The sequence below is a fragment of the Poecile atricapillus genome, chromosome W, assembly GCF_030490865.1.
Source record: "Poecile atricapillus isolate bPoeAtr1 chromosome W, bPoeAtr1.hap1, whole genome shotgun sequence".
In the NCBI taxonomy this organism is placed as follows: domain Eukaryota; kingdom Metazoa; phylum Chordata; class Aves; order Passeriformes; family Paridae; genus Poecile; species Poecile atricapillus.
In genome coordinates, this window is record NC_081288.1 from 102,545,189 (window position 1) to 102,572,908 (window position 27,720).

The 27,720-nt window shown below is 40.6% G+C and overlaps 1 protein-coding gene across 2 annotated transcripts; it reads right to left on the reverse strand.

The window, feature by feature from the left end:
• LOC131592075 (N-acylneuraminate cytidylyltransferase-like) lies at positions 1-16,347 on the reverse strand. Of its 2 annotated transcripts, none has more exons than XM_058863346.1 (8): positions 16,106-16,347; positions 8,188-8,330; positions 7,816-7,971; positions 5,071-5,204; positions 4,133-4,227; positions 3,300-3,471; positions 1,657-1,807; positions 1-898 (listed from the first exon to the last, which is right to left on the reverse strand). In XM_058863346.1, exons 1-8 carry the CDS (start codon positions 16,264-16,266, stop codon positions 624-626), a joined length of 1,287 nt encoding a protein of 428 aa, XP_058719329.1. In that variant the 5' UTR covers positions 16,267-16,347; the 3' UTR covers positions 1-623. The 2 variants fall into 2 exon arrangements, with proteins under 2 accessions (XP_058719329.1, XP_058719330.1); XM_058863347.1 differs by lacking the exon at positions 16,106-16,347 and adding an exon at positions 15,743-16,053.
• Positions 16,348-27,720: the final 11,373 nt, after the last annotated feature.

Consider the following 27,720-nt stretch of genomic DNA (forward strand, 5'->3'; position numbering starts at 1 on the left):
CACAATTCCAAATGTGATTTAATTATTTATAAGCTGAAAACTGAACACATGCTAAAGTGCTTTTTTAAACAAATATTAAATTGTTTTACAGTAATTGTGTTGTATTTTAAAAATAGAGGAGGAAGTTTTATTGATAGTATTTTAAACCTGACCTCTCCAGCATATGTTAAAACTCTTCTTTGCTAAGGACAAAGCCTGTAAAATGTAATCACACAACCACAACACCATGCATTTCATAAAAGAAATGCAAACCACATGAGCAAAACTGACAGAAGTTTTGGTTTTTCTAAGCCTGAATTACAAATCTTCAAGTCATGCAAAATCATTGATCCCTGAAAACATTCAGATTATGAAATAAAGATGCATCATTCCTGCAGGACAGGTGTGATGATTTAGAGTAGATTTTCAGGGAACTCTCTTTTGCAGCATTCCTCCCATTGCACTTAAATGGCTTTTAAAATCATCATGGAGATGATCATATTCTCAGCATATAATCATGAATGTGAGACCTGGAATTAGAGGGAGACATCTTTTTAACTCTACTGTGCTGTAAAGTTTGAAAGGTAAGCATTCCTTTGGGATATGGATGCAATGAGGAAGAAAAGCAGGATTGATCAACGGCATTACTCTTTTTCCATCAGTTCCTTATTTCCTTTCCTGCTGTTCTCATTTCTTCCCATTTCCTTTCCTGCTGAGCTGATTTCTTCCAGTTGCTTCCTTGCAGAGTTCACTTTCTCTAAGAGCAGGAATATGTGTTCTGCAAACTCCCGCACAGCTCCACAGCCACCTCTGCTCTTACAGATGTAACCAGCAGCCTTCTGCGCCGCAGCACAGGCATCAGCAGGCACACCACTCATGCCTGCCTGCTTCAGGCACTCCACCTCTGACTCCTCATTTCCTATGGAAGAAGATGACAGGCAAGGCCAAATATCACAGAAGGGAAATAATCAGTATTTTTCTCAGTGTTTTTCTGTGAAAGCATTGATCTGGTTTTTGAAATTTGTTTTTTGTGGGTTTTTTGTCACAATGTTCATCTCAGAAGCTCAACAGCACTTTGCACATGTATGTCAATTGTTGGAAAATTTTGGTGATCTATGTAAATGCTGATCACACTTCACAATCTTTAGGCAAGAGAACAGTGCTTCTAAGAGCAGTAAAATTATGTCAGCAGCTGAATAAGCATTGGCAGGACTCTGCACTTAACCTGTCACTGAAATACAGTTTAGCACAGAACCGCATGGCTTTCAGTTCTAATTCTATCCATTTCTGATTACCATCTAGAACGTAATCTATACAATATCCCTCTGAAATGAACTAGAATCAGTTCAAAACTGTCAGCTCTAAGTATATGCTTATCAACATTTTGAAATCAAAATGTTTCCTAAAAACAAAAGCTTTTCTATATCCCACTGGAAAACCAGTGAAGACTTCCCTTATCAAATTACACAGATTCATCAATGTCTGTAACATTTAGATTGTACCCTAACAGGCCTAAAAATACCTGCTTTTGATGACTCTGTGCTGCAATGTGCACAGCAATCCCATTAAATTTGGTGTATTTACAAAGAGAAAAGTGGTTTGAATCTCAGCAGCAGTACAAAGATTCTATTTGTCTATACTATTTAAATTAAATAAACCAAAAGAAAAGGAACTGACCTAAGTAAGCCACCTCTTTCCAGCTCAAGCCCATGTCTTCCTGCCAATCCTTCAGAACCTGCAGTTTATTTGTTACATTGACTTTTGCTACACATCCCAGCTGCATGGCTGACAGTGTTTTTGAGCAGTCTCTGTCAGAGATGAGTCGAACCTATTGAAATAAAATTAGAGTAAGTTCTATGTCTGAAGAAATACAGAGAGATATAAGTTGATTTACTGTTACAAAATAAAGCAGTTTTGCTTGTAGAACCTCTCTCAGGTACCAGAAAAGCGTTGAATGACGGATTTTCAGAACTCAGAGCAGAAGTGATTAGCATCCAAAACCAAACAGTCTTGAGGTTCCTTTAGGAAAGTGAAATGCCTTTCTGCAGCCCTCCCTGATGTTCAAAAACAGTTTACATTTGTCTTTTGAAATGCAACATGTACTAAATATCACAGTATGGTGGCATAGTGACTGTCTAGTGCAGTATGATCTTAGTAAGTTACAGGGTGGAATGAGAAAATTCCCAAGAAAGATTTCTGAAATATTTGACAAAGTAGAATATGAAGTTTTTTCCTTGGCCCCTCTATTTAATAACATAATGTTATTTATAGCAGCATTTTAGAGCATCAAACCAACATTACACAGACTGAAGCAGCACAGCACATTTATCTCTGGAAGTTAATTCCAAGTATGAAGTTTCAGGAATGATGCACAAGGTAAACTAAAACCAGAAGATAATTGCAGCAGGGTTTTTAGAAATCTCAGATGCAAATCCTTCAGGTTTTCTGTCGAAGATGTAGACATGCTTATCTTCCCTAATTGCTTTTAAATACAAACAAATGCTTGGCACTGATTTTAAGTACAGAAGGAAGAGAAGTGGAGCACAAGGCATGATTGTATCAGCAACGTATACTAGAAATAAAGTGCAGCACGAAGACCTAGAGGCTTTTAATGAAACATTCCAAGTCAAAGAAGGTATGGAAATGGGCTCCTACAGGTAACAAAACAGTGATTACAAGCTTCCTACCCCTCTGGCTTCCCAGAAAATGAAGGTGAGGGACTGCTGAAAAAACGTCTACTCCATTCCACAGGAGTGGGCTCTGGGGTGACCTAAAGGCAGCCTTCCAGAGCCTGAAGGGAGCCCACAGGAAAGATGGAGAGAGATACTTTATAAGGGCCTGAAGTGACAGAACAAGGGGGAACAGCTTCACACTGGCAGAAAGGAGGTATGAGGAAGAAATTCTTTGCTGTGAGGGTGGGGAGACCCTGGCACACGTTGCCCAGAGAAGCTGTGGATACCTCATCCCTGGAAGTGATCAAGGCCAGGCTGGATGGGGCTCTGAGCAACCTGGGATAGTAGAAGATGTCCCTGCCCTGGCAGAGGGGTTAGAACAAGATAATTTTTAAGGTTCAGCCCAGGCATGATTCAGTGAAATGGAGAAAGAGCTGCAATTACTGTGATTGAGAACTTTCTCAAAACACTTATTTTCCTCTGAGGGTTCTGGGGATAACATTTGTCCCAACAAATATATTATGCTGCTTGATCACAAATACTGTGAAACAACCTTGACTTCTATGCTGCAAGAATATAATTTTTTAGAATCTTTTCATATGCAGGTTACATGAGACATGCAGGCTCACTCTTCAGAACAGCACTTACCTGAATTCCTCTTTTCTTTAACAGATCAATGCCAACAGTATCTCTGTAATCGTAGGAGACCATTTCCTTGTGATCTTCTGTCACATAAATGCGACCATCAGTCAGGCATCCATCAATACTGCAAACCAAGAGCTTCACCTCTTTTAGTGACTCTTTGCCAAAATATCCAAAGCTAGACAAAGAAATTATCTTTTTAGGATGGAAGGTTTTACACACTCCAAAACCCCAAATATTTCCCATACAGCTGTAACCTTCAGACAGAAGGGTCAGCTTCGAAATTCTTTTCCAATGTTTTTTCTCATCATCATCATTCTCCAGCTACACTGTTCCTCTTCAAAGAAAGGAACAGAACCAACCAAAAGATAGCTCATTTAAGTCATCAGTTTAAAAATTAGGATGAAAAAGACATAGAAAATATACTCCATTCTCAACCATTATTTCCTTAGAGCAGCTGCAAAGAAAAGGCAGCTGGTGATGTGGAATCAGCTCATGCCCTCTACAAACACTTCCATTCCTGGGCATCAGTTACAGTCGTCAGGAGCATGGATATCTGGGGCACCTCAGCTGGGAAAGCCAGAGATGATGCTAACATCTCACTGTTGAGGTATAGTGGGGCTTACACTCTTCACCAAACTGAACTTTAAGGAAAAAAACAAACTATCGAAATCCCACCATGTAACAAAGGTAATTTGGTTGATTTCAACAGATAGAAAAAAATGCTGCGCAGAAATAAAACTGCCCAATTCTCTATGATCTCCATTGCTTACATTCCATACATTACGAATTCCATACATTATGCATCAAAGAAATAAGGGAATAAAAAGAGCTTTTACCTCAACACTCTCTGCTCTGCAATAGGCCAGTCAATGTCTATATCAATATCCACACTGTGCTCTGCACGCATTTCGTAATATGCCATTTTACCACCCTGAAGGAAATAAAACCCACACAAAATTTCTGCTTGAGTCAACACAAACACAAAACTATGATTTAGCACCATGCAATGAAAGCCAGATGCCTGGTTACACAGTGGCCACCATAGCTTATATGAAAGTGAACCATCAATTATGTTTTTGCCAGTAACACAGAACCATTTGAAGGAACCCTCTGCAGGGTTAACAACTATTTCCATTTTACAACTAGAGAAAAGTGTGCAAGATGTTATCCATTATAGCAATTACTTCACACTAATTCCACTAGATATTTTAATCAGGAAAACAGTAATACCTTCAGGATTTGCTTAGGAAGACTATGATTATTATTTGCTTACTGTTACTTAATTTTCAATGAGAAAATATCCACCACACCCCAGTGTTGTTCTGTATCACTACATTGGGATGTAAACAGATTGGGAAAGGGAAAAAGACTGTTACAGTAAAAAATTGGCATAAGATTAAACTGGCTGAAAATACAAATTTACAGATTATGACAAGGCTCTGACACTGCATGAAGCTCAGTTTCACACCCTTAGTGGCAGGAAGATTAATTAAGATACACTGGTGAACTCATGCAAAACTCAATTCAGTATTGTATTGGTTTAGGGTTATAGGTATATAATACATTTATTTGCATAAATTTATTTGCTATGGAGGATGCTGTTACTGAAACTGTTTTAGCTATAACTAGCCCTGCTAAGTTACAAATAATTAGCAGACTGTTCTGAGGTCACACTGACTGTATCAGAAATCAAAACAGAGTATTAAATTCAAAGCCCTCTAGAGCAAGAATGGATGTGTTATTCTAAAGAGCATGAAAAACCAAAAGCACTGACCTGCAAATAGCCTTTCTCAATCAGATGTCTCTTGGCAAAATAAAATGAGCCATTTTCATAGAGCTCCCCAGGCCAGTCTTGCCTCCGGTACCGCTTTGCTGGATTCAGGTTTTGGGGTTCTGTCATCTTGTTTTCTGTTAACAGAGGAAAAAAAAAGTCAAAATAAGCTTTAAATAATCCCTGTTCAGTGTCACTTAAGATCCTAAATAACTTTCTGTTGAAAAATTAAGGGCATAATTCAGACACCAACTTCTCTCATTATTGCCTCTTGTTGTTAACTTTATGAAAAATCACAGAATGGTTTGGGTTGGAAGGGACCTTAAAGATGATGGGCAGGGACATCTTCCACTATCCTGGGTTGCTCAGAGCTCCATCCAGCCTGGCCTGGAACACTTCTAGGGATGCAGCATCCACAACTTCTCTAGGGAATCACTGAATTACTTCTCTTTCTTGGAACTGTGGATAAACTGGAGGACTACTCTGTATGCCTAGCAGTGGAAAAGGAAATTTTTCATTACCACTTTAGGAAAAAAAAACCAAACCAACTAAACAAAAATAACAACAAAAGCCCAAGAGGTTATTTGCTTCAAAACTGGTTCCTACAAGGAGTGGGAGGGACATTCTTCCAGACTGTCCTTGCCAATGTGGAAGAAATACTGTTCCTGTACTCCCTCTCCCAGTGCACACAGGAATCCCTGACTGCAACTGATACTTGAAAGGACCAACCTGAAATCTGGAAGGTGAAAAAAGAGCATACGTGAATAACTTCTGCCTGTGAAAACACCTTGACACTTCTCCAAAATATATCTTATTTAAAGATATGCATTATGTTAACTCTTCATAAGCAGTTTAATCAGTGTCCACAAATAAACAAGCAGCTGTCTGCACAAATACCATCCCAAAAGATCCCATATTATTACCAATGACAGTTGTACATGCAGCAGAAACTGAACCAGGGACCAGAGACTTTTGTCCTTAAGCCCTTTCAATCCAGATGCATAAAGCGGCTAAAATTCACCAGTCTCATGATCCAGTAACCATGGAAAAGTTAAGAGGGCATTTTCAAACACCCAAAACACCCTGAGGCTTTAGTAGATATAGACACACCTTGTGCTTCATAACTAACTAAAGCTTTGTGCTCACTGAAGTAAACATTTTCAGTCGGAGAGAAACACCTTCCTCTTTCAGTGTTTATCAATATTAAACCTTAATGCAGAAGAAGTAACAGAACTACACAGAAAAAAAACTAAACATGAAATTCTTTTAGCATAATCGGTACTCTAAAGCCACATGGAAAAATAAAAAGAAGAAAAAACATTGTAAAATATTGCTGTGAATCACTGTCACCTGAAACACCACACTCCTGAAAGGCCATTTGCTTTTATCCTTAAGCTGCTCATGTTGGCACAATGTGTTTCCAGCTCTCCTCAGTCCTTGCAGTTGAATGATTTCTCATATCTCACCACATTAAAAACATTTTGATGTCATTTTATGCTGAAGAATTACCTGTTTTTTTAGGTAAGCCTTGAGGCATTCTTATTTAACAATCTGCTTGTGGCATACAACCACTTCAGGAAGCCACATGTCACATCCACATGAGATTCATTCTTTCACATTTGTCCCTTCCAGCATCTCAAGATGTGCATGTGGCTTCCTAAACTGCAATCCACAGAATCCTGAAATTGCTACCCATGATTTTATAGTCCTCTTAATATTGCACAGTGTCACTTATTCCTCCTCTTATGAGGAACAATGACAGTGTTCAAGTGTTTGTTCTAAACAAAGGCTTAGCTTTTATTCCAACTTACCTCTCAGATCAAGCTTCATTTATTACACATGCTCTTTTACAGCATGATGCTTTCTAAACTCACAAAAAACAAATTCATCTGAAGCAATTTATATCTCAACAGAGTAACTGTAATGCCTGAGTAACTTTCATTAAAAAGCAAACAAAAAAAATCCCAAGAAGCAAACTCAACCCAAAATGCCAGTATGACAATACCTGAAATAACCATTTTTAAAGATGAAGAAAAAAATTCTGCTTTAACCATAGAAAGAAAGCCAACATACATAATGTATGGAATAGCTCTTTGTACCAGGACAAAAGGTGCTTTATGGCTAAACCAAGGTACAGTCTTTATTTGTAAAATTTCAGCCTTTGGTCATCTTGGCCACTGTAGCTGAGAGGCATATTTTCTCTACGAAAACCAGTCACATTTTTCTGGATAAGCTAACCAACATGAGTTCAGCCCTCATGACTCAAAGGCATTTTGCAAAGCAACACAAGTCAGCAGCCAAATTATCACGATGAAACAAAGCCTAAGTCTCCAGGCCAAGAGACTGTCATTCCATCCTCACCAAGATTTATCTTGCATTATTGGTCATTTGTTAGCTACTGCATAGCTAACAAGCAGTTTTCTAGTTAGGACATCAGTGTCATGTCTGAATACACGTGAATACCCACTAGGAAGAAGTTAACATATAAGGTTTTTTTTGGAACTGTATCTTCAGCCTAGACAAGCTAATATAATTTAAATTTCTACAGAACAGTTACAGAAAGGCTGAGCAATGCTCAGTAATATCAAGACACCAGTGCTTGGAAGGAATCTCTAAGCCCTCACAAAACTCAGAGAGAACTCAGTCCATGCCTCAGATATCACTTCCTAAAATAGCATAGGTATGAAAAGCAAGAATTTGAGGGGAAAAAAAAAAGTATAACTGTAACCAGAAACATCTAAATATTACCTCCTTTCTTTACCTCACTCCATCTGAATTGATGCCGCCTGACAACAGAGAAGACAGAATCAAACCCCTCCTTCTGGATCAGATCTGCTACTTTTATAAGGTCACTGGGATGTAAACAGGGAGATGTTGCTTGAATATTTCCTACAATATCAACCTCTAAAGAAAAATAAAGAGATATTTATGAAATAATTCATGTCTTTAGTAACACAACTGCAAAGTGTGGTATGAGTAGGTACCACACAACAACAACAAAAAAAGAAGAATCTTTCTAGATTTATATACTCAATGCTTTACTTATTTTTCTAAATAATAAGTGCATCATCCCTCTGGGGCTACAAAATAAAAGCTCAGCATATTTCATCCCTGATTTACCATGATGATGATTGAGAAACTCTGTGATGGCTTCTAGAGAAGTTGAGGAGTCTTGAGAGACTTCAGGGCTTCTGCGATGGACTTGAGCACCAAACTGCTTCGCAATCTTCTCGATCTCATTGTGGTCTGTGGAAACCCATATGCTGTTGGCAGACAGTAACAGAAATTAATACAAAGAATAAATCCCACCATTGTTCACTTGCCTGTTGTAACTTAACCTGAAAAAAACCCCAGCTTATTAATGTCTCTACTATACCTTGCAATGAAAGGAACTTGTTCTTGTATTTGTGTTAATAAAACTATCACAGTCAGCCCAACAAGCAGCTTTTAACAATGGGAGTAAAACATACACATTCACCTGAGTGTAAAAAGCTGAATCTTGAGTTGCATTCCATGCAGGAAGCTTAGGCAACATAAAATTTAAAAGTACTACCAGAAAAATCCAGTGTCAGCACAAAGAATTTGTTAGGCCTGTTAACAGATCAATGAATTGTGAATGGGTTGGATGTAGCATTCAGAATCATGTAAGAGTTTAGTCTACAACAAGCAAAACTGCCACAAAGTTAAAAGATTAGCTTATGCTGCAAGTGTGTTAAAATGTGTTAACTGGGTTCCATACAATCCCAGAGAAGGAGCTGTTCCAATTCCATGTGCTTTGGCACAGAAAACTTCCAGAACTGGTAATGCAAGATTGCGACTGCCCAGGTAAAATAAACATTTACAAAAGGAAGGGCTAATTCAGAGTATCACGTGATGACAAACACTGAACAACTGTGAAGCCACTGCTGTCATCATTGTGACAAAAAAGCATGAGAGGTGCAAAAACAAAAGCTATGGAAAGTCACTCTTCCTCTCTCACCAGTGCTGGCATTCTCAGTGCACTGTCCACAGCAAATGGTACTGCAGTTAACACTTCCTCTCCCAAACTCATTGTGGGATGATCAGAAGAAAAATATGTGTGACAGCAACAGAAATGTCAAGTCACACCCACAAGAACAAATACACAAGAGGTGTTTTCCAGAAACTGCTTTGGGATGGTGAATTTAAATACGCACTCCCCATTCAACCATCGAAGTTGTATTGTGTAACAGGTACCCTGCACAAAGTTCCAAAAGGTGACCAGGCAAACCTGTCCACCTACTGCACCTGCCATGCCTCAAAGTCAGGCTGCACAACCCTGACTGGCTTCCTGTTGGGAAAATTCAGATGCCAAACAGAAGCCACAGCAGGTCGTTCACCAATATAGATTCACAATCATTAAGAAATTATCAGTAACCTTGGTCAGAAGTGTTCTTGTCTGTTTCTTTATTAAAAACAAAACAGTGCTGTACTGTATACTTTTCAAATACAGCAAGAAACATTTTCCAGGCTACATAATGATAGAGCAGCTATGAGATACAGAGTGCTCTGGATCTAACCGGGCTACACTTAATTTGCTCTGAGCATTATGCTGCAGGCTTGCACTGGGGACCTGTGTTGCTATATTTTATATATTAGTAAAGGCCTGTATGCACAAACCAGCCTTTGAACTAAGTCGTAATATTAAGGGCTAAAGTCCTTGAAACCTTCATGCAGAAGAGAGAGTAAAGCAAAACAATGTCCCTGCGTGTAAGAGAAAAAATGTAAACTGTGTGTGTTAGCCAATAGTAGCTTGTTCTGCCTGCAGACCCTGTAGAACCCTATAAAAGTGTGCTAAAGATAGAAATAAACTGGCATTCACGATTACTTCTGTGAAGAGTGGTGAACAGCTCGGGGGTCTTCCAATATTTGGCGCTCCGACCAGAGACACCCTGCGGGCAGAAGGGCTCTGGAGTCATCGGAGTGGATCTGGGCGCTACGTCGTGGGCTTGGATCGGCACCAAATAGGCAGCCTGAGCGCGGTGAGACGCGGAGCGGTTAGACGTGGAAGTAGGGCTGCTGGGGGGGGCCCAGAAGGCAAGGGCGTGTGTAGAAGGGTCGCAACCTTCCCTCTTGCAGGGTGCCGTCAGCATGGATGTGGAATTTGCGGCGGCAGATAAACTGCTTCTCTGCATCCTCGTTAAACGAGGCGAAGCAGCCCAGGAAAGGGACCTGGATATGCTCATTATATGGGCTAATTGTCTTGGGCATTTGCAGTGCTCACTGCTTTTTGCGGAGCAAGAACGGACTGATATATCGGCTCTGATATGGGAAACGGCAATTACGGAAAAGAGCAAGGACACTGGGTCTCTCGGTCGAACTTTGCAAATTGTAATTAATATGCTGAGGCTGTGAGCTCCGTAATTCTACCTGCGTCACAGCGGCAGATGCCTTTACCTCCCACTGCTGGGCAAACACTCCTATCTATGCTGCCCATTGAGAGAGGGAGAGAGAGTTAGGGAGAAGAAAATAATGAGAAAAAAGTTCCACAGGGAACGCTGAAACAACGAACAGAATCTGTTCAGTTATGGCAGGATGTGATACATCCAGAACTATTTGCTTCATTTTTGGAGTCACTTTTAGCACTACAACCTTATTTAAGTTCCATCTTTACCACCCTGGAAGAAAAGAAGCCAAATTTAAATTGGTTTCCACCCGAACCAGAGGGACATGAGGGAGCGAGGTGGGCGCAGAGAACAAAGGCACCCTGGGGGTAGAAGCAGCGCAAGAAAAGTTCCAAGGCCACTCTGATCGCCGTTGTTAGCACCTGGCCGTGAGAGACTTTTCGTGTAAAATCGCCTGCTTTTGCAAAATCGTGCCTTTCTTCCTCTATCGGCGAACGACAAGAGAGATTGAGAGAAAAAACTGCATTTGTTAAAGTTAACTTTGTGAGGTTTTTTTTTTCTTTCTCTCCGTTTTTCCTCGCTGCGAGAGTATGTGGAGAATGTGAAGAAAGATAAGAGCAGAGCTGCAGCAGCGGCGGGGCGGGCAGTCCACCCCCCCGCTCCCTCTCTGGGGGGGGGCACTGGGATGGTGCCTGGTTTGTTGCAGGGTCGTGATTTATTGGGTTTTCGGAGTGTTTTTGTATACCCTTTTGGAGTTAGTTTTGTGTTTTAAGTAATTATGAGTTTATGCAATTGCAGTTTTTAGAGTTTTACTAGAGAAATTATTGTGGTTCTTTAAAAGTTAAAAAAAAAAAAAAAAAAAAAGGGAAAAAAAAGGTGCTTAACAGAAGTTGCCTTGCAATAATTGGTTTTAGAACCCAAGGTTAAAACATGGTGTGATTTATAGCTTCTAGGAAAACCTTCTTCCAATTAGTGTTATCTACAGAAGAGATTTGTGGTTTAAAAAATAATTAGTCAAGAGAATTTTACTGTATAAGACAAAGCTAAGTTAAAGTATATATTATCTATTTGCTTGTTTTTTCCACAATTTTAATAAGGGAATTTTAATGTGAGTTTTTTTTGTTATATAAAACACATATAACTGCATATTTACCAATTTGGATTTTGGGTTTTAGTTTAAAAATTGGACTTAATGTTTTTGAAAAGTGCTACAAAAGCTGGATGGCAACTTGCCAAATCCCATGTTGTTGTGGTTTTTCTCCAGAAAAACTGCACTTTAACATCCTAACCAATTTAAACATATACTAGGCAAATTTCTATTATGAATAAGTATTTTTAGTAACATTTGCAGTTATTGTGGGTTATTCTCAAAGCTAGATGACATAGAATTGTGATGTGTTTGCTACATTTTTATAATCTTTATAGTGAATCCATGTTATTGTTAAATTGTGTTTAAAAGGTATATATTAAACTTTTAGTTGCCTTTTTGTAGTAACAGAATAAGATTAAGTTATGTTTTCATTTAATATAGATTAAGTGCTAATAGAATTAAGGATAGTCAAGTTTTATAATGTTTAGGCTTGAATGCTTTTAAGTTTTAAATTTTAAGTTAAGTTTTCTAACTTAGATATTCTTTTAAGGTTAAGTTTGTTATTTCCTTTTGTCATATATAATTATTGTGGAGTTTAGAACAGTTTGCTATGCTGTAAGCATCTCATAGCTGCTACTATTGAGAACCTTGTTTTAGAAATGAGTTAAGAGGCATCTTTCCAGTTTAAAGCCTAGGCCCTGGCCAAGCCTTGACTTTACCTGGATAGAATGTTTGCCAGCAGATCCAGATGTTTTCTGTCCCAAATCAGTATTTGAGTCACTTTTTGACTCAGCAATTTGACCCTATTAATATGACAGCTGGATCAATTTTGAAGTGGGCTTGGAGAATCATTTTCCGGAGGTGATGATCCAATCCTTCACTGATTTTTGTTTCTGTTTGTTTGCTAACTATGAGATGCTAGTGCAGTGTTTTAGTAATTAACAGTAGTTTTATATTATATACCCTATTAATAATGTTTAAGATTTAATTGATTTTTAACTGGTATAAGTTCTTATTAATTGTGTATATGGTTTTGTGTTGTTGTTGCTTATAACAGAAGTACATCTCATTTTTTTTTTTTTTTAAGAAAACGGGGGAGATTGATACCCTAAAAGCATTTAATTAGTGTAATTCATTAACTTCAAGGAGAGAAGTGTCTGTGTTTTGTTGGCAGGTTCAAAAAGGTCACCTGTCCATCTGACCAGACTGTGTGCCTCTGAACACACGAGATCCAGTGAACAGAGATGTCATCACACAGCCTTGGTACTCCAGACATGGATCAGAAGTGGACCTGTCAGGACACAGTTGTGTCTGAACACTATATAGACAGTTGCCAACAGAGATTTTATGTTGTTATTATGATGTTGTGTCTCTACCAATTTTCAGGTATCCTTTGTTTTAAGATTTAGAAGGATCTGAAGAACAACTTGAACATCAAAGCCCTCAGTCATCAATCAACTGCCAGCTGACATCACGAGAGCAGTGAACGTTCCAGGACTGAATCGTGCTGGAGAAATTCTGTAGAAGATCTAAGAAGTGTAGAGACTCCATTTAACTGTATATAAAGCAAATTGTAGTTGTGTGTTTACCCTTTTAGCAAATTGCTTTCACGCTTAGACTACACATATATCAGAGCACCTGTGTTAAAAGTAGTTAGATAATAGTTTAAGTGTTTAGCTTGTGTAGTAATTGTTATGTTAGTATAAAGTATAAGTATTCCCTTTTCAAGAGGTAGTGTAAGCATCTTTGAAAGTTCATTTAACGATTGAAGTTCTAGCTGTGAGTTTGCAAATATGGTGTCATTTACATGGTAAAATGCTTATGGTAATTGTGTTGTGTATAGTCATGACCAACTGTCTGCTAACTAACATCTAAAAGTGACAGAACATATGGGTCACTCTGGCACATTGAACTGGCCAAAGGTCAATGTGTTTGAGCCTAGCCACCCCTGGAGATCCTTTCGCACCTGTCTCGTAGGAGTCCCTGAATGGGATCCTCAAGCATTTAAAGGTTTAATTAGTAACAAGGCTCGACTGAATCGATTGGCAATGTTGCAAGAGTGTAGTTGCACTGTTGGCTTCACATTAAGACAACTTGAAGCCTGTTAGCAAGCAAAAATTACCAAAGTTCTTAATGTTACAACCCTCAGAAGAATTAGATTTGTTATGTTCCACCAATACCTCAGGTGGATGGATAATGTTTGAACCCCCGACAAAAAGTCATTCTAACAAAGTAATACAGCACTGGGTTGCAGTCAACCCTATAGCTGATCTCGTTACTACCACTGTAAGTAAAGCCTTTATTTGTGGTGCAATCTCACAGGACAATTACCAAAGCGATTACCTAGTTCCATATTCCTAATCTGTGGAGATAGAGCATGGAATTAGATTCCTGCTAATCCACACAGAAGACCCTCTTATCTTGGGAAACTCACTTTGTTCCACCCAAGCTTACATCAATTGTTGAATATAGCTAGCAAAATGAAGAACATCAAACAGTCAAAGTGAAGCCTGAATGAATTAAGGCCTAGCAACTCTAAAAAGGCTCGCTTGTTAGACTAAGGAAGAATTGAACTTAACATCCACAATGTTAAGTGAGCTTTCAGCTGATGTGAGTAGTGTGTATCATGTAGTACTATGAAATCAAGTTGCAATTGACCTTTTGCTCTTAGCACAAGGACATGGTTGTGAGAAGTTTGAAGGCATGTGCTGCTTAGATCTTACTGATCATTCAGCTTCCATCCATGGGCAACTACAACAGCTACAGGATGGGTTGCATGCCCTGGAGGAGGATGGTGACCCCACTGGAGGTTGGTTCGCCAGCTGGGGCATCGCTGGATGGTTGAGGTCTCTTGTGCTAGAAGGGGGACGGACTTTACTTATAATGTTAATTGGGACGACAGTCTAAGTTATATGTTATCTTATCCAAAGCCTGGTTTGTGCAAAAAGAGAAAGGGGGATTTGTTGCTATATTTTATATATTAGTAAAGGCCTGTATGCACAAACCAGCCTTTGACATAAGTCGTGATATTAAGGGCTAAAGTCCTTGAAACCTTCATGCAGAAGAGATAGTAAAGCAAAACAATATCCCTGTGTGTAAGAGAAAAAATGTAAACTGTGTGTGTTAGCCAATAGTAGCTTGTTCTGCCTGCAGACCCTGTAGAACCCTATAAAAGTGTGCTAAAGGTAGAAATAAACTGGCATTCACGATTACTTCTGTGAAGAGTGGTGAACAGCTCGGGGGTCTTTCAATAGACCTGCCCCTAAGTGTGCTATGCACTAAGCACATCCTAACCATGGCTTTAATTATCAGCAAATGTGTAGAAAATACGCAGTCTTGCTCCTGCAGAAAAACCTGTAATGCCTCTATTCTCAAGACCAACAATACACGTGTTTCTATCTAGCTCTAATTATTGCTATCAAAGTTGCAGGCACTTGGGGACCAACTGAGCTTCTCTTCTGTGTCACATGGGCACACAAGATTCTCTCCTGAAACTTGACATTTGAATGAGACTGCTTCTGATGTGCTGTGTCCAGCTGTGAAGCCCTGACACCAAAAAGGAAAACAGGAGCACGTTCAGCAGGAGCCAGCACAATGACTGGGCCTGGGACCACACATATGCCAGGAGATGCTGACAGAGACATCTCAGCAAGGAGATGATTTCACTGCTGTCTTCACTGCTGGGCAGGTAGAGAGAAAATAAGGAAGATTTTTCTGGGTGAATGCAGTTAAAGGAACAGAAGAGCTGTGGGGTCTCCATCCTTGGAGATCCCAAGCTCAGTGCATGCTGTCCTGAGTACCCAGATGACCATGAATCAAAGTCATCTTGTGCTTCAGCAGTTCACAGGAGATCATCTCCAGCCAGGCAGTCCCATTTAATGAGGATGTCTTAATAAAGCAAACCCATCAATATTTACACAGTCAAACATCACCAGCTAGTCACCACCCAACCATGCATCAGAACAACTTTAATTTCAAATTACTATGTTGTAAGACTTTAATTCCTTTATTCCTCTGCTGCTCACCCTCAGCAGGAAGGGACAGCTGAGTTCCTGGCAGGGTGCTTGCCTTGCCTGACCCTTAACCTGGTGCCCCAGTAACTGCATCCCCTTGTCTTAAGTGAGGATCAATCCTGCCTCATTGGCAGAGTCATAGCATGGGTCAGACCGGAAGGAACCACAGCGGGTCATCTGTTCCCACCTCCCTGCTCTAGCAGGATCACCTGCCAGGTGAGCAAGTTGTACAGAATTCCATCCAGGCAGCTTTTGAGTATCTCCACGGAGGGAGATTCCACACAGGGCAGCCTGTTCCAGTAAAGAAGCTCTTCCTCAAGTCCAGGTGGAACTTCCTGGGCATTGGTTCCTGCCCAGTTCCTGACGCTTCTCCTGTCCCACTGCTGGGCCCCAAGGAGCAGAGCCTGATCCCTGCTCTAAGTCCTCCTTGCAGACACTGACAGTCACCCCGAAGACCCTCTTGATGAAACGGCGGCTTCCCCCAACCCCTCCCTACGCCAGGGTCCCTCGGCACCTTCACTCCGAACCAGAACACTCCAGGGGAAGGGTAGACGGAAGCGGCGCATGCGCACCTGTGGAAGACGCCGGCGTCGATGGCGGCGCGCAGCACCCAGCCGATGAGCGGCACCCCCGCCAGCAGCTTGATGTTCTTCAGCGGGATCCCCTTGCTGCCGCCCCGCGCCAGCACCAACGCGGCCAGATGGGGCTGCGCCCGCCCCTCGCCTGCATTCATGGCCGTATCTCTGTCCCTGTCCCTGTCCCGCTCCGCTCCTCTCCTCTCCCTCCGCGCCCTGCCACGCGCACGGACCGTCCCCCCGGGGCTTGCCGGGAAATGTAGTCCTGCGCTGCCGCGCATGCGTGTGCGGAGAGCGGCAGAAGGAGGCCGAGGGGACAGCGAAGGAGGCGCTATTTGGGGGACTCCGGGGAGTGGGGTGGGGAAGTTACCCTCTTTTAGGGAGGACAGGATGCTCTTCTGGCATAAGGTGGCCCACAAAGCCCGGTCTTTGTGGCTCCTTGGACCATCCGACGCACCTACCTCTGTGGTGTGTATCTCTCTTGTCTAGAGAAGACGGAATCTCATTAATGCATGTAAATATCTCAAAGGGTGCTAAGAGGGTGGTGCCGGACTCTTTCTAGTGACAGGACGGGGAGCACTAGCCATAAACTAAACACAAGAGGCTTAGCATGAGGAAGAACTTCTGTACACTGAGGGTGGCAGAGCCCTGGAGCAGCTGCCCAGAGGAGCGTGGAGTCTCCCTCTGTAGAGACAATTCCAACCCCACCTGGACACACTCCTGTGTCACCTGCTCCAGGGGGCCCTGCCTGGGCAGGGGGGTGGACAGGGTGATCTCCAGAGGTCACCGTGACGATTCTGTGGTTCTGCAGCTCTTTGTGGCCGTTAGCAGGACGTGGCTGCCATCCTGTGGGCACACAGGACATGGCTCTAAGGGAGAGCTCATCCGCGGAGCCCCTGCCCCCGGGAGCTGAGGGCGCTGCCCAAGCCCAGGCACCGCGCCCAACAGTTTCGGGTTTTCTTCTGTCCCTAAATATAAGCGGTTTCTCCAGCGTCATTCCCTTCCCACTTGAGCAGCCCCGGCAGAGGGCAGAGCACCCACACGGAGCATTGTGGTGGGAAGGGGAGCTGGAATGCGCTCCTTGCTTCTTTCCAGTTCCTAAAAGTGTATTGAAATATGAAAACACACGGTGTTTGTATTCCAACTGTCTTATAGAAACCGAATGGGCAAAATAAAGTAATCCACTGCTGACATAAGGCTGCACGGAAATTTGGAGTTTAATATAGTTTAGAAACTGAAAAGTAGAGGCTGTTGAAGAAGTCACAAAGTCACTCCTGGAGACTCAGGATCTCTGTCTTGTGGAACAGAAGGACCTTATCTATCACTGTCAAAACATTTCCATTTATATTCCTCAGTAGACAGGCATTTAAGAAGAATATTCATACTGGTAGGTTGGTTGTTCTTTCTGAAGTGTTCCAAGAGACTCAGCAGAGATAGAGACTGCTGCCCTTCTACTCTGCAGATCAAGGCAGCACCTTTCAGGCTTCTCTGTTTTTTAATACGATGAAATTAGTAGCTGTAAGGTTTTGAGGAGTGTGATTCCTGCAGGTCACTTTCCATGTACTTGTTTTTATTTATTTTATTTTTTTTAACTCTAGGATTGTAAGCCTTTGCCACATCCAGACTCCCACACATTTAGCCCTATGCTTCTGTCAGTTTTCTGTGCCCACAACAGACCAAGTTGGAAAAACCCTCCAAGATTATTGAGTCCAAACTTTGACTGAACACTACCACATCAATGAGACCATGGCACTAAGTATCATATCCAGTGGTTTCTTGACCCCACCACCTGCCTAGACAGCCCATTCTTTACCACAGTGAGGAAATTAAAACCACCTGTAATTTGGTTCACCACACTGTGAAATTTTTATGATTTATTAATAATAATACTTTTGCTACATAATACAGTTTTTTCTCACAGTCTAGCAATATCCCAAGCAGGGAGCTGAGTCTGTGTTCAACTTTTATTTACAGAGAAAATAAATGACATTAGGACATCTGGCACTGTTGTAGTTAAGGCCTTGCGCTGCGGAAGAACTCGGGATGTAACGGAAAGCTAGAAACCCACCCCTCTCTGTTAGGATAGCAGGGCCCCCCTGCAATTAGCCAATAGCACCTAACTGTGATGTAAGCAGATGGGAGTAACACAGTGACCCCCAGGCTATAAAATGTTAAGTTTCCCTGCAATAAATCGCCATATTTGCCATCCATCACATTGATGCAGTGGGATATGGACCGCGCGGCTGAGGATAGCTGCCCGTGCTGGTTCCAGCCAGGGTACCAGCCTTGCTTGGACACCCACATATGGTGCCAGAAACCCGGGAGGAAGAAAAGTGGGACAAGAAGAAAGCAAGGATACCCTGAGTCAAGGAACAGCGGTCAAGATAGTGAGTCTATTCTTGACGGGAGAGCCTGGGCCCAGAAGAATGATGAAATCATCGAAAAAGGTTAGATTGTAAGTTGTAAATTAATTAAGTTGTAAACCTAATTCGCTTGTTATTACAAGGCTTTGGGTTGTAGAAGTCGTAAATGAGTTTGTAAGGTTTATCCACCCTAAGGTGTGGGACAGATGTACTAAAACGCTTGCCAAAGAGATCTGGGGAACAACAAGGAACTGTATGCTGGCTACCCTGAAATTTAGGGTTAGACCTTTACAGCCCCCAGACGGGAGAAGCTCAACTGAGCCAGGAGGGGGGCCGGGAGTCCCCTCAGTCCCTAAATTCTTATCTGCTCTCAGAGAAACAGCGAAGAGCAGAAGATTTTTGGAAAAAGTTAACAGAAATAGCCAGAGGTGTGGCAGAAAAAATAAGAAGAAAACATCCCTCCAAAGACATAAAGATGGCACAGAGAAAGAAGTTGTAGCGCGGGAAAAATATGTCTCTAACAAAGAAAGAGGAACGTGGTCGGGGGGCATGGGAAAGAAAAAGAATGTGAAGAAGAAAGATAAGGAATGTGAAAGAGATAAGACGCGGGAGGCACAGGGATTGGAATGCAGGAGAGGAGAGAGGGGAGGAGCAGAAGGTGGAAGGAAAGGTGGGATGGAGGCGGAGTGGAACCATGGGGGAAGGAACAGCCTGCCCACGGGGGTGGTAGCGAGGCCGGGGCCCAAGAAAAGGCACGGCAAACAGGAAGTAACCGACCAGTTTTGACTTTGACTGAGATACGAGCGGTTCGCACACACACACACACACACACACCCCCCCCCCACTCCCTCTCTGAGAAGCGGCGGGACAATACCGAGTTTGTTACAAAGTCATAATTTACTGAGTTTTTAAAAGGTGTTTATGTACCCTTTTGGAGTTAATTTTGTGTTTTAAGTAATTATGAGTTTATGCAGTTGGAGTTTTCAGAGTTTTTCTCAGATTTAAAAAGTAGCCCGGCACGGCCCAGTTCAGGAAAACACACGGCAGTACGCTGTCGCCATGGCAACCACCGCTGAAACAAGTAACAGCTACTTCAATGAAACCGCGGAAAGTAAAACTACAAAACAAAAGAAGAACAACAGAAAGCTGGACATTTTTGAGAAGGATAAGAAAAAGAGAGAGTTTTAATTAGACAATTTAAAAATTAGAAGCTTTGTAAATTGTATTGTTTATAAATTAGCAAATTGTTGTAATTAAAATTGAGATTTAAAAATAAGTTTCTATTGAATTAAGTGCCTTTAAAAATAGATTAAAAGGTTTAAATGTTGTATTTTTGCATCCCAAGAAACTTAAAAGATTCTTGTTTTGTTTCAGTAATTTTAAAGTTATGTTAATCATATATTACCCATTTGCTGAGTTTTTGACAATTTTAATACGGAAATTTTAATGTGAATATTTTTGTTATACAAAACACATATAACTGCATATATACCAATTTGGATTTTGGATTTTAGTTTAAAAATTGGACTTGATATTTTTGAGAAGTGCTACAAAAGCTAAATGACAACTTGCCCAATCCTGTGTTGTGGCTTTTTTTTAGAGAGGCTGCACTTTAGAACTTTAGCTAATTTGAGCATATACTAGGCAAATTCTTATTGTGAATGAGTGTTTTTAGTAACATTTGCAGTTATTATGGGTTATTCTCAAAGCTAGATGACATGGAATTGTGATGTATTTGTTAAATTTTTATAATTTTTATAGTGAATCCATGTTACCGTTGGCTTGAATGTTTTTAAGTTAAGCTGTATAACTTGGATATTCTTTTAAAGTTAGGTTTTGTTATTTCCTTTTGTTATAAATAATTATTGTTAAGTTTAAATTTTTGTTTAATTTGAATTGTTTTATGTTTTATTGAAGACACTTGTTTAAATTGCAAAGTATAGTTATTTTTCTAGAAATATGAAGACAGCTACAACTGAAGCAACTGTGATAAACCACTGATGAACACCTGCTTGTGGACAGAAATGAATGCAGACTGTGACACCCTAGACTTCATTGAGAGTTCTATTCAGTTGTTGCAATTTTTGCAGTTTCGTTTGCTATAACTTTTTTATTTTTTAGTGTTTCCAGAATTTTAAAAAGATGTACCATTGCTGAAAATCAGCTGCCATAAAAGAAGCTTCAAATTAAACCAACTGCTGAATGATTTAATTAGTCTGGTACCTAAGGTTTTTAATTATTTGCTTTGTACAAATGCATTTTAACAGTTTGCTGTACTGTAAGCATCTCATAGCTGTTGCTATTGAAAACCTTGTTTTAAAAATGAGTTAAGAGGCATCTTTCCAGTTTAAAGTCTAAGGCCCTGGCCAAGTCTTAACTTTACCTGGACAGAATGTTTATCAACAGATCCAGATGTTCTTGTACCAAATCAGTATTTGAGTTGCTTTTTAACTCAACAATTTGACCCTATTAGTACGACAGCTGGATCAATTTTAAAGTGGGCTTGGAAAATCATTTCCGGAGATGATGATCCAATCCTTCACTGATGATTTTTGGTTTTGTTTGTTTATTAACTATGGGATGCTGGTGCAGTGTTTTAATAATTAACAGTATTTTTATATTAATTGATTTTTAACTGTTATAGGTTCTTACTAATTGTATATAAGGTTTTGTGTTAATGTTGAACAGAAATACATCTCATTTTTATTTTTTAGAAAACGGGGGAAATTGATACCCTAAAAGCAATTTGATTAGTGTATTTCATTAACTTCAAGGAGAGAAGTGCCTGTGTTTTGTTGACAGATTCAGAAAGGTCACCTGTTCATCTGACCAGACTGTCTGCCTATGAACACATGAGATGCAGTGAACAGAGAGGTCATCACACAGCCTTGGTACTCCAGACATGGATCAGAAGTGGACCTGTCAGGACACAGTTGTGTCTGAACACTATACAGACAGCTGCCAACAGAAATTTTATACTGTTATTATGATGATTATATGTGTTATTATGATTTTTCAGTTATCCTTTGTTTTAAGATTTAGAAGGGTCTGAAGAACAACTTGAACATCAAAGCCCTCAGTCACCGATCAGCTGCCAGCTGACATCATGGGAGCAGTGAACATTCCAGGACTAAATCGTGTTAGAGAAATTCTGTAAAAGATTTGAGAGGTGTAGAGACTCCATCTAACTATATACAAAGCAAATAGTAATTGTGTGTTTATCCTTTTAGCAAATTGTTTTTATGTTTAGACTATATATATACCAGAACACGTATGTTAAAAGTAGTTAAAGAATAGTTTAAGGTAAAGTGTTTAGCCTGTGTAGTAATTGTTATGTTATTATAAAATATAAGTATTTTCCTTTAAGAGGTAGTGTAAGTATCTTTGAAGGTTCATTTAACGTTAAAGTTTTAGCTGTAAGTTTGTAAGTATGGTGTCATTTACATGGTAAACTGTTTATAGTAATTGTGCTGTTTATAGTCATAACACCTGAAGCAGTGAGCCCCAACCTTGTGGTACAAGCTGAAAACCCATGATCTAATAGTCAAGCCCTTGCATTTATACCCAAAGCTTTAACTCCTCTGCTGACTTTTGTGTATTAGCTGTTATCATCCCCAGAGTCCTGTACCACCTGGATGAAGAGTGGAGCCTGCAAGTAGAGAGACTCACCCGACTTCAGAAAAGAGAAGTGGTGACAGGTGTAACCATAGCGATGCTGCTTAACCTGAGAGCAACAGGTGCTGCCACAGGTGTCTCTGCCATCGTGACCCAACAACAGAGGCTGTTTCAGCTACAGATGACTGTAAATGAAGATCTACAAAGAATTGAGAAATCCATATCCTTTCTAGAAAATCAGTCTCCTCACTCTCTGAAGTTGTTTTGCAGAACAGACGAAGTCTCGACCTTCTATTCATGCAGCAAGGAAGCCTCTGCATCACCCTGAAAGAAGAGTGCTGTTTCTACGCTGACCACACCGGAATAGTGAGAGACACCATGGCAGACCTACGAGACAGGCTGTCTCAACGAAAAGCAGAGAGAGAAGCCCAGCAAAGCTGGTTCCAATCCTGGTTCGATCAGTCTTCGTGGCTAACCACCCTGGTGTCTACCCTAATTAGACCAGTTGTAATGATTTTACTTGTGTTAATCTTTGGACTCAATTTATATTATCCATTTTCAATACTTTTATATTTTAGCATACTAGTTATTCATGGAGAGAGGGGATATGTTGTAGTTAAGGCCTTGCGCTGCGGAAGAACTCGGGATGTAACGGAAAGCTAGAAACCCACCCCTCTCTGTTAGGATAGCAGGGCCCCCCTGCAATTAGCCAATAGCACCTAACTGTGATGTAAGCAGATGGGAGTAACACAGTGACCCCCAGGCTATAAAATGTTAAGTTTCCCTGCAATAAATCGCCATATTTGCCATCCATCACATTGATGCAGTGGGATATGGACCGCGCGGCTGAGGATAGCTGCCCGTGCTGGTTCCAGCCAGGGTACCAGCCTTGCTTGGACACCCACATGGCACACATCATAGATACCATATTAGATGGGGTTCAGCTAGTAAGAATATTTTTACATGTCTGTGAATGATTAAAACTGATTTTTTTTCTCTTCATATCAAAAACAAATCTTTCACTCACAGGGCTGAAACAGTCCTCAAACAAGCATCTTAAATACTTCTGTCTTTTTTCATAGACATGTATGTAACCCAGTCCTGAAGACTTTCAGTGATGTTAGTTGGATAACCTGTCCAGGCAATACAGAGATTTGTATGATAGCAAAGATTTTCCTAATATTTACTAAATCTTCTTTTCTGTAACATGAGTCCATTCATTCCTGTCTTATCGAAAACAAATCTGGAGATTAGATTCAGCAGGCATGTGCCTATTTGAGAACAGGCACCATCTCAACTTGGACTTTTCCTTTTCGGGATCAGACCTGCGAGTTCAGTCTTCTGGTTCAGCTCTTCCAGACTTCCCATCATCACCATTATTCTCCTCTGGGCTGCTTATCATTTAGTGCTCAGAATTAAACATTATATTGCAAGGGAATGAAGCAGAAGGATTACTGTTTCACATACCTCATTTATACACCTCTATAATTTACCTTTTGCACAACATTGACATAATTCAGCCAGTGGCTTGCTTTGACCTGCAGTTTTTTTCTTCAAGAGCTGGGGCATAGCCAGATACTTCCAGCCCTTTGCCTTTGCCTCTGGCTGTGTGTGCCCCAAGGAAGTTTCTTGCAGTCATTCCTACAGCAAACAGAGCTGTGCCCACGTTAAAATAATTTCATGAAAACCACATTCCTGTAATGTATTTATGTGAAAGCTTTTGAGAGTTTCACTGAGCTTATGATATAGGGCATCTACTCTGTCTCCTCCTAGCCACAGGTCTGGGTTTGTAGGTTAAAATTATACTGGTTTGACTCAGTCTCTGTAAATTTTTATTGACTGCTATTAACTGCTTTATTTTATGTGCTCACCAAAACTTTTTGATTATTTATTCCAGCTTTTTTTTTTTTTTTCCCCCCAGGATCTAGTGTTTGACTAATGATTCAAATGCATCTGTATCAATATTTTAGTTCAGATCAAGGGTTCATTACTGAACTGAGTCTCCAGCTACCTAAACTGTTGCTGTGTGGCACTGCTTGCCAAAGCAGACAGAGGAGATAGTCCCCAGGCCCTTTCTCCCTGTTTTTAACACAGGGAGCGTTTTATACTTTCTGGTTTCAGTAACTCTGCTTGGTTCAGAGGGTTCATCAGCTGCCTGCTCCGGTATCCAAGGATGAAACTCAGCTCTGAGCACACATTACTCACTGAAGTACGTCCTAATTCTTTTCTGTGTTTGTACTGACATCTTGCTCCTGGAGGGACTGCATGGGCCACAGCACTCAGGGAGATAAGAACATTTGCTATTCTGATAATAGAGAACTGGAGAGCAGAACAAAGAATATAATGCTTTGCACATCTTTGGAGCATGTACCTGGTTTAGGGCATCATGAAAGTGGCCTGTAGGCACAGGTTTCCCAGTGTGGAGGATGGGGTTTCAGCTCCTCCATCACCACCAGCTAGGGCAGCACTCATTCCCACATCCCATGGTGTGGACAAGGTCTTGGAACTGCAGAGGTTCCCTTCCCCTCACTAATATTCCCATCCTGTCATTCCCAACTGTCCCTGAGCAAGAAGAGCCAAACTGGATCATATCAAGGAAATGCTGGTATAGAAGTAAAATCACTGGGAATAAATCTATTTTTAAAATATGTTCCATGCCATATGACTCCATTGGGAATAGTAAAATCTCTGCATTTCCTTTCTGGCCACCAGTCAGTTGCTATAAACTATCAGATTATTGTTTTTCTGAAGAAAGAAGTTCAATCATTCATGTCCATGTGTAAGAGCAAATGGACAAACCCAGAGGTGTTCAGTAGGTGTGTGCTGAGCTGTTAATGCTCAGAGAGCATTAACTACCAGGGGAGCACATCATGGAACTTAGCTAATTAATTAGGGAAATTTTCTGCAGTGTGGAGCTGCTACTAACATGTATCAGGCATGGCTGGACAAGAAACCTCTCAGTAGTGATGGCTGGGGTCTGCTTTCACACCAATACCCTCTGACCTGCCTGGCATGGGATTAGCTCTGCCCTTCCAAATTGCCCGTCTGGAGATCTGCTCTGCCCTTTCTGTCAGCCACACTTTGTGTTGTGAAAAGACAGGAAAAGCAATTCTCACACTGGAACCTTGTGGAGTGTTGATCAAAGCCAAATGCATTAAAAAAGTAATGGCCAAAGTACTGTTGGCCCAACTGGGTCTGGGATTTAATTTTGTGTGCGTGGAGTCTAATTCAGGCTCTGTAAATAGCAGTGCAGGTGGGCCCAGCTGCAGGGTCCTATCTTTTTCTAGGACATACCTAATTTAAAAAATACCATGGAAACAGGTAAGAAAGGCTCAATGGTAGCATGTAGTGGGGAGTTCTGGGATACACTTTCAGGGTGAACTGGGATATGCTCTTTCTAGGCCTCTCTGTAGCAACAGAAAGTTCAGAATTCCAAATCTCCTTTCCTGAACCATGGATACCTCCAGTGAAATCCCTGCAATTATGCTAAAGTCAAACCACTGTAAAGGAAACAGGGAATGGGCCTGGTAAGATCTACCAAAGTACCCATTCCTGCTATTGGAAGCCTTGTGCAGATCTTGGGCTAATACAGCTTGTCCATACACGAGAGTTAGGTGAATAAATGTTATCATGTTTATAAAAAAGGCCAAGGAAGTGTACAAGGGTCTGAAATTTCTTAAAAGCAGGCAGGAAGGAATATGTTTACTCAGAGTTTATGCTTGACCTGGTGTATTTCTTGGACTTTCTGCAGAAATGAAATGAAGCAAACTACTTTGCTGCAGCAGATTGAAATGCACGGTGTTTAATTTGGTGCCTGCTTGATGGACAGTTTCTTTTGGCAATCTCTTGGACACAGAAGAGATCAGAACTGAAATATGAATATTTAAGAGTAATTTTAAACTGATGAAGTATTATTATTATTATTATTGGTATTATTACCAATACTATTGCACTATTTGACAAATAGTGTAGACATTGCCTGTCTGGATATAAAATAATTATCAATTTTTGCCATAACAACACTGGTTTATTTTTACTAGAAAAGGATCCAAACACCTTGGTAAATCAAGTCAATGTTGCAGACATTTACACATACACATCATTTTTGATACCATGACTTAGATTCATCTTGCATAAATCCAGGTGTCCAAATGAGCAGTGAGCTGGAAGCCTGAATACCTCAAGTTCTTTGTACAGCCAAGTTTACAGCTCAAATATCCTTCAGAAAGTATCTGTAGAGAACATTTGAAAGCAGCTTAACTTTGGATTGCAGTCAGAGAGGGGACATCAACAGCTTTCTCCAGCTGGAAAATGAATTTTAACAGTGCTAGGTATCCACAAATATTCAGATTTTTTTAGATGCCAGGTTAGTTTGTCCTGATTACATGGACATGGTTAAGCTTTTAGCCAGATCTGCAAGCAGAAAAAGTTTTCCCCTGAATTCAGACTTACAGATACCTTTGTTACCTTGATTTGTTTAAACAAAAGTTATTTAGCAGTATGATTCAATCTTGATCCTCCCTAAAATCTTCAAAAATTCCATCCTACTTAAGGGTCGTAGTACAGGACCGATGCTTTCTTTCTGTAGTTAAAGGCTTTTCACTCCTTTTATTCCAGTTTGTATGTATCTTCTTACAGTGTTGGGGCATGTCATGGTTCAGCATTTTGTGGGTGTTTTTTCTTTTTTCTTTCTTTTTTTTTCTTTATCACATGTATGAACAAATAATTTTTTTTCTAGGTCACTGTTCTTATAGCTTTTCTTCATTAACCAGCCTAAGGGATTCTAAATGAACCCCAACCAAAAATATGAGATAGCTGTTAACATCTGGTAAAGCAAAAGACCAAAAATCCTGCCTGGTTTTCCTTCTTATAGTGAAACTGTGAAGAACTATTGAGGGAAATGGAGCTCTTCAAGTAGAAACTGAGAGGGAAACTGATATTTATTGTAAAAGAGTAAAAGATCTCCACAAGAAAAAAAATATTTGTCATGTCAATGGCTTATTTAAGACAAGCTACAAGAATGAGTTACGTTATGGCATATTTGGTTAGAAATATGCTGTTAGAAATGCTAAGGGTCAAGACATCAAGGGACATGGAAATATTAAAAAAAAAGGAAAATTCAATGTAACAAAATCTTAGAGAAAGAGAACTTTTAACCTATTTATAAAATCTCTGTGTAAGTTGATGTTATGTGCTAACATCCCCTCAAATATTTCACTCACTCACAGTCCCATATCACAGCTGCAACCCCCCATGCATGTCTCCCCAGCAAAGATCACTTGTGTGCAACACAGATAGCAAAGGACACTGTCTGTCATGTGCTCATCATTTCTCTGATGTTATTCTTGATTGACAACAATTAGGATTTTGATGGGTCCTTGATAATCTTTAGGAGTCAGTGTTATAGGGCAATCTGTTGTTTTGGGTTCCTGCTTACTTCAGCCTCCATAAAACTTTGGAAAAGTTGCTGATTTTTCCCATTTTAACTTGTTTGCTTGAAATTTATATCTGTTTTTCCAACAGGCCAATGGGGGAACAAAAGGCTGCAGCCTTGTTGCCATCCTGTTGTGAGGATTCTGGAACATCTGCTTTGAAGCCATCTTGTCTTGTGGGCTTCAGTGCAGGCCTTTTGGG

Coding starts and splice junctions, on each gene's coding strand:
- LOC131592075 (XM_058863346.1), bottom strand. CDS start 16,266: ATGAATGCAGGCGAGGGGCGGGCGCAGCCCCATCTGGCCGCGTTGGTG. Junction 7,972..8,187: donor GTTTCTCAATCATCATCATG/GTAAATCAGGGA, acceptor ATTTTTCTTTAG/AGGTTGATATTGTAGGAAAT. Junction 1,808..3,299: donor TAAAGAAAAGAGGAATTCAG/GTAAGTGCTGTT, acceptor TTATTTCAATAG/GTTCGACTCATCTCTGACAG.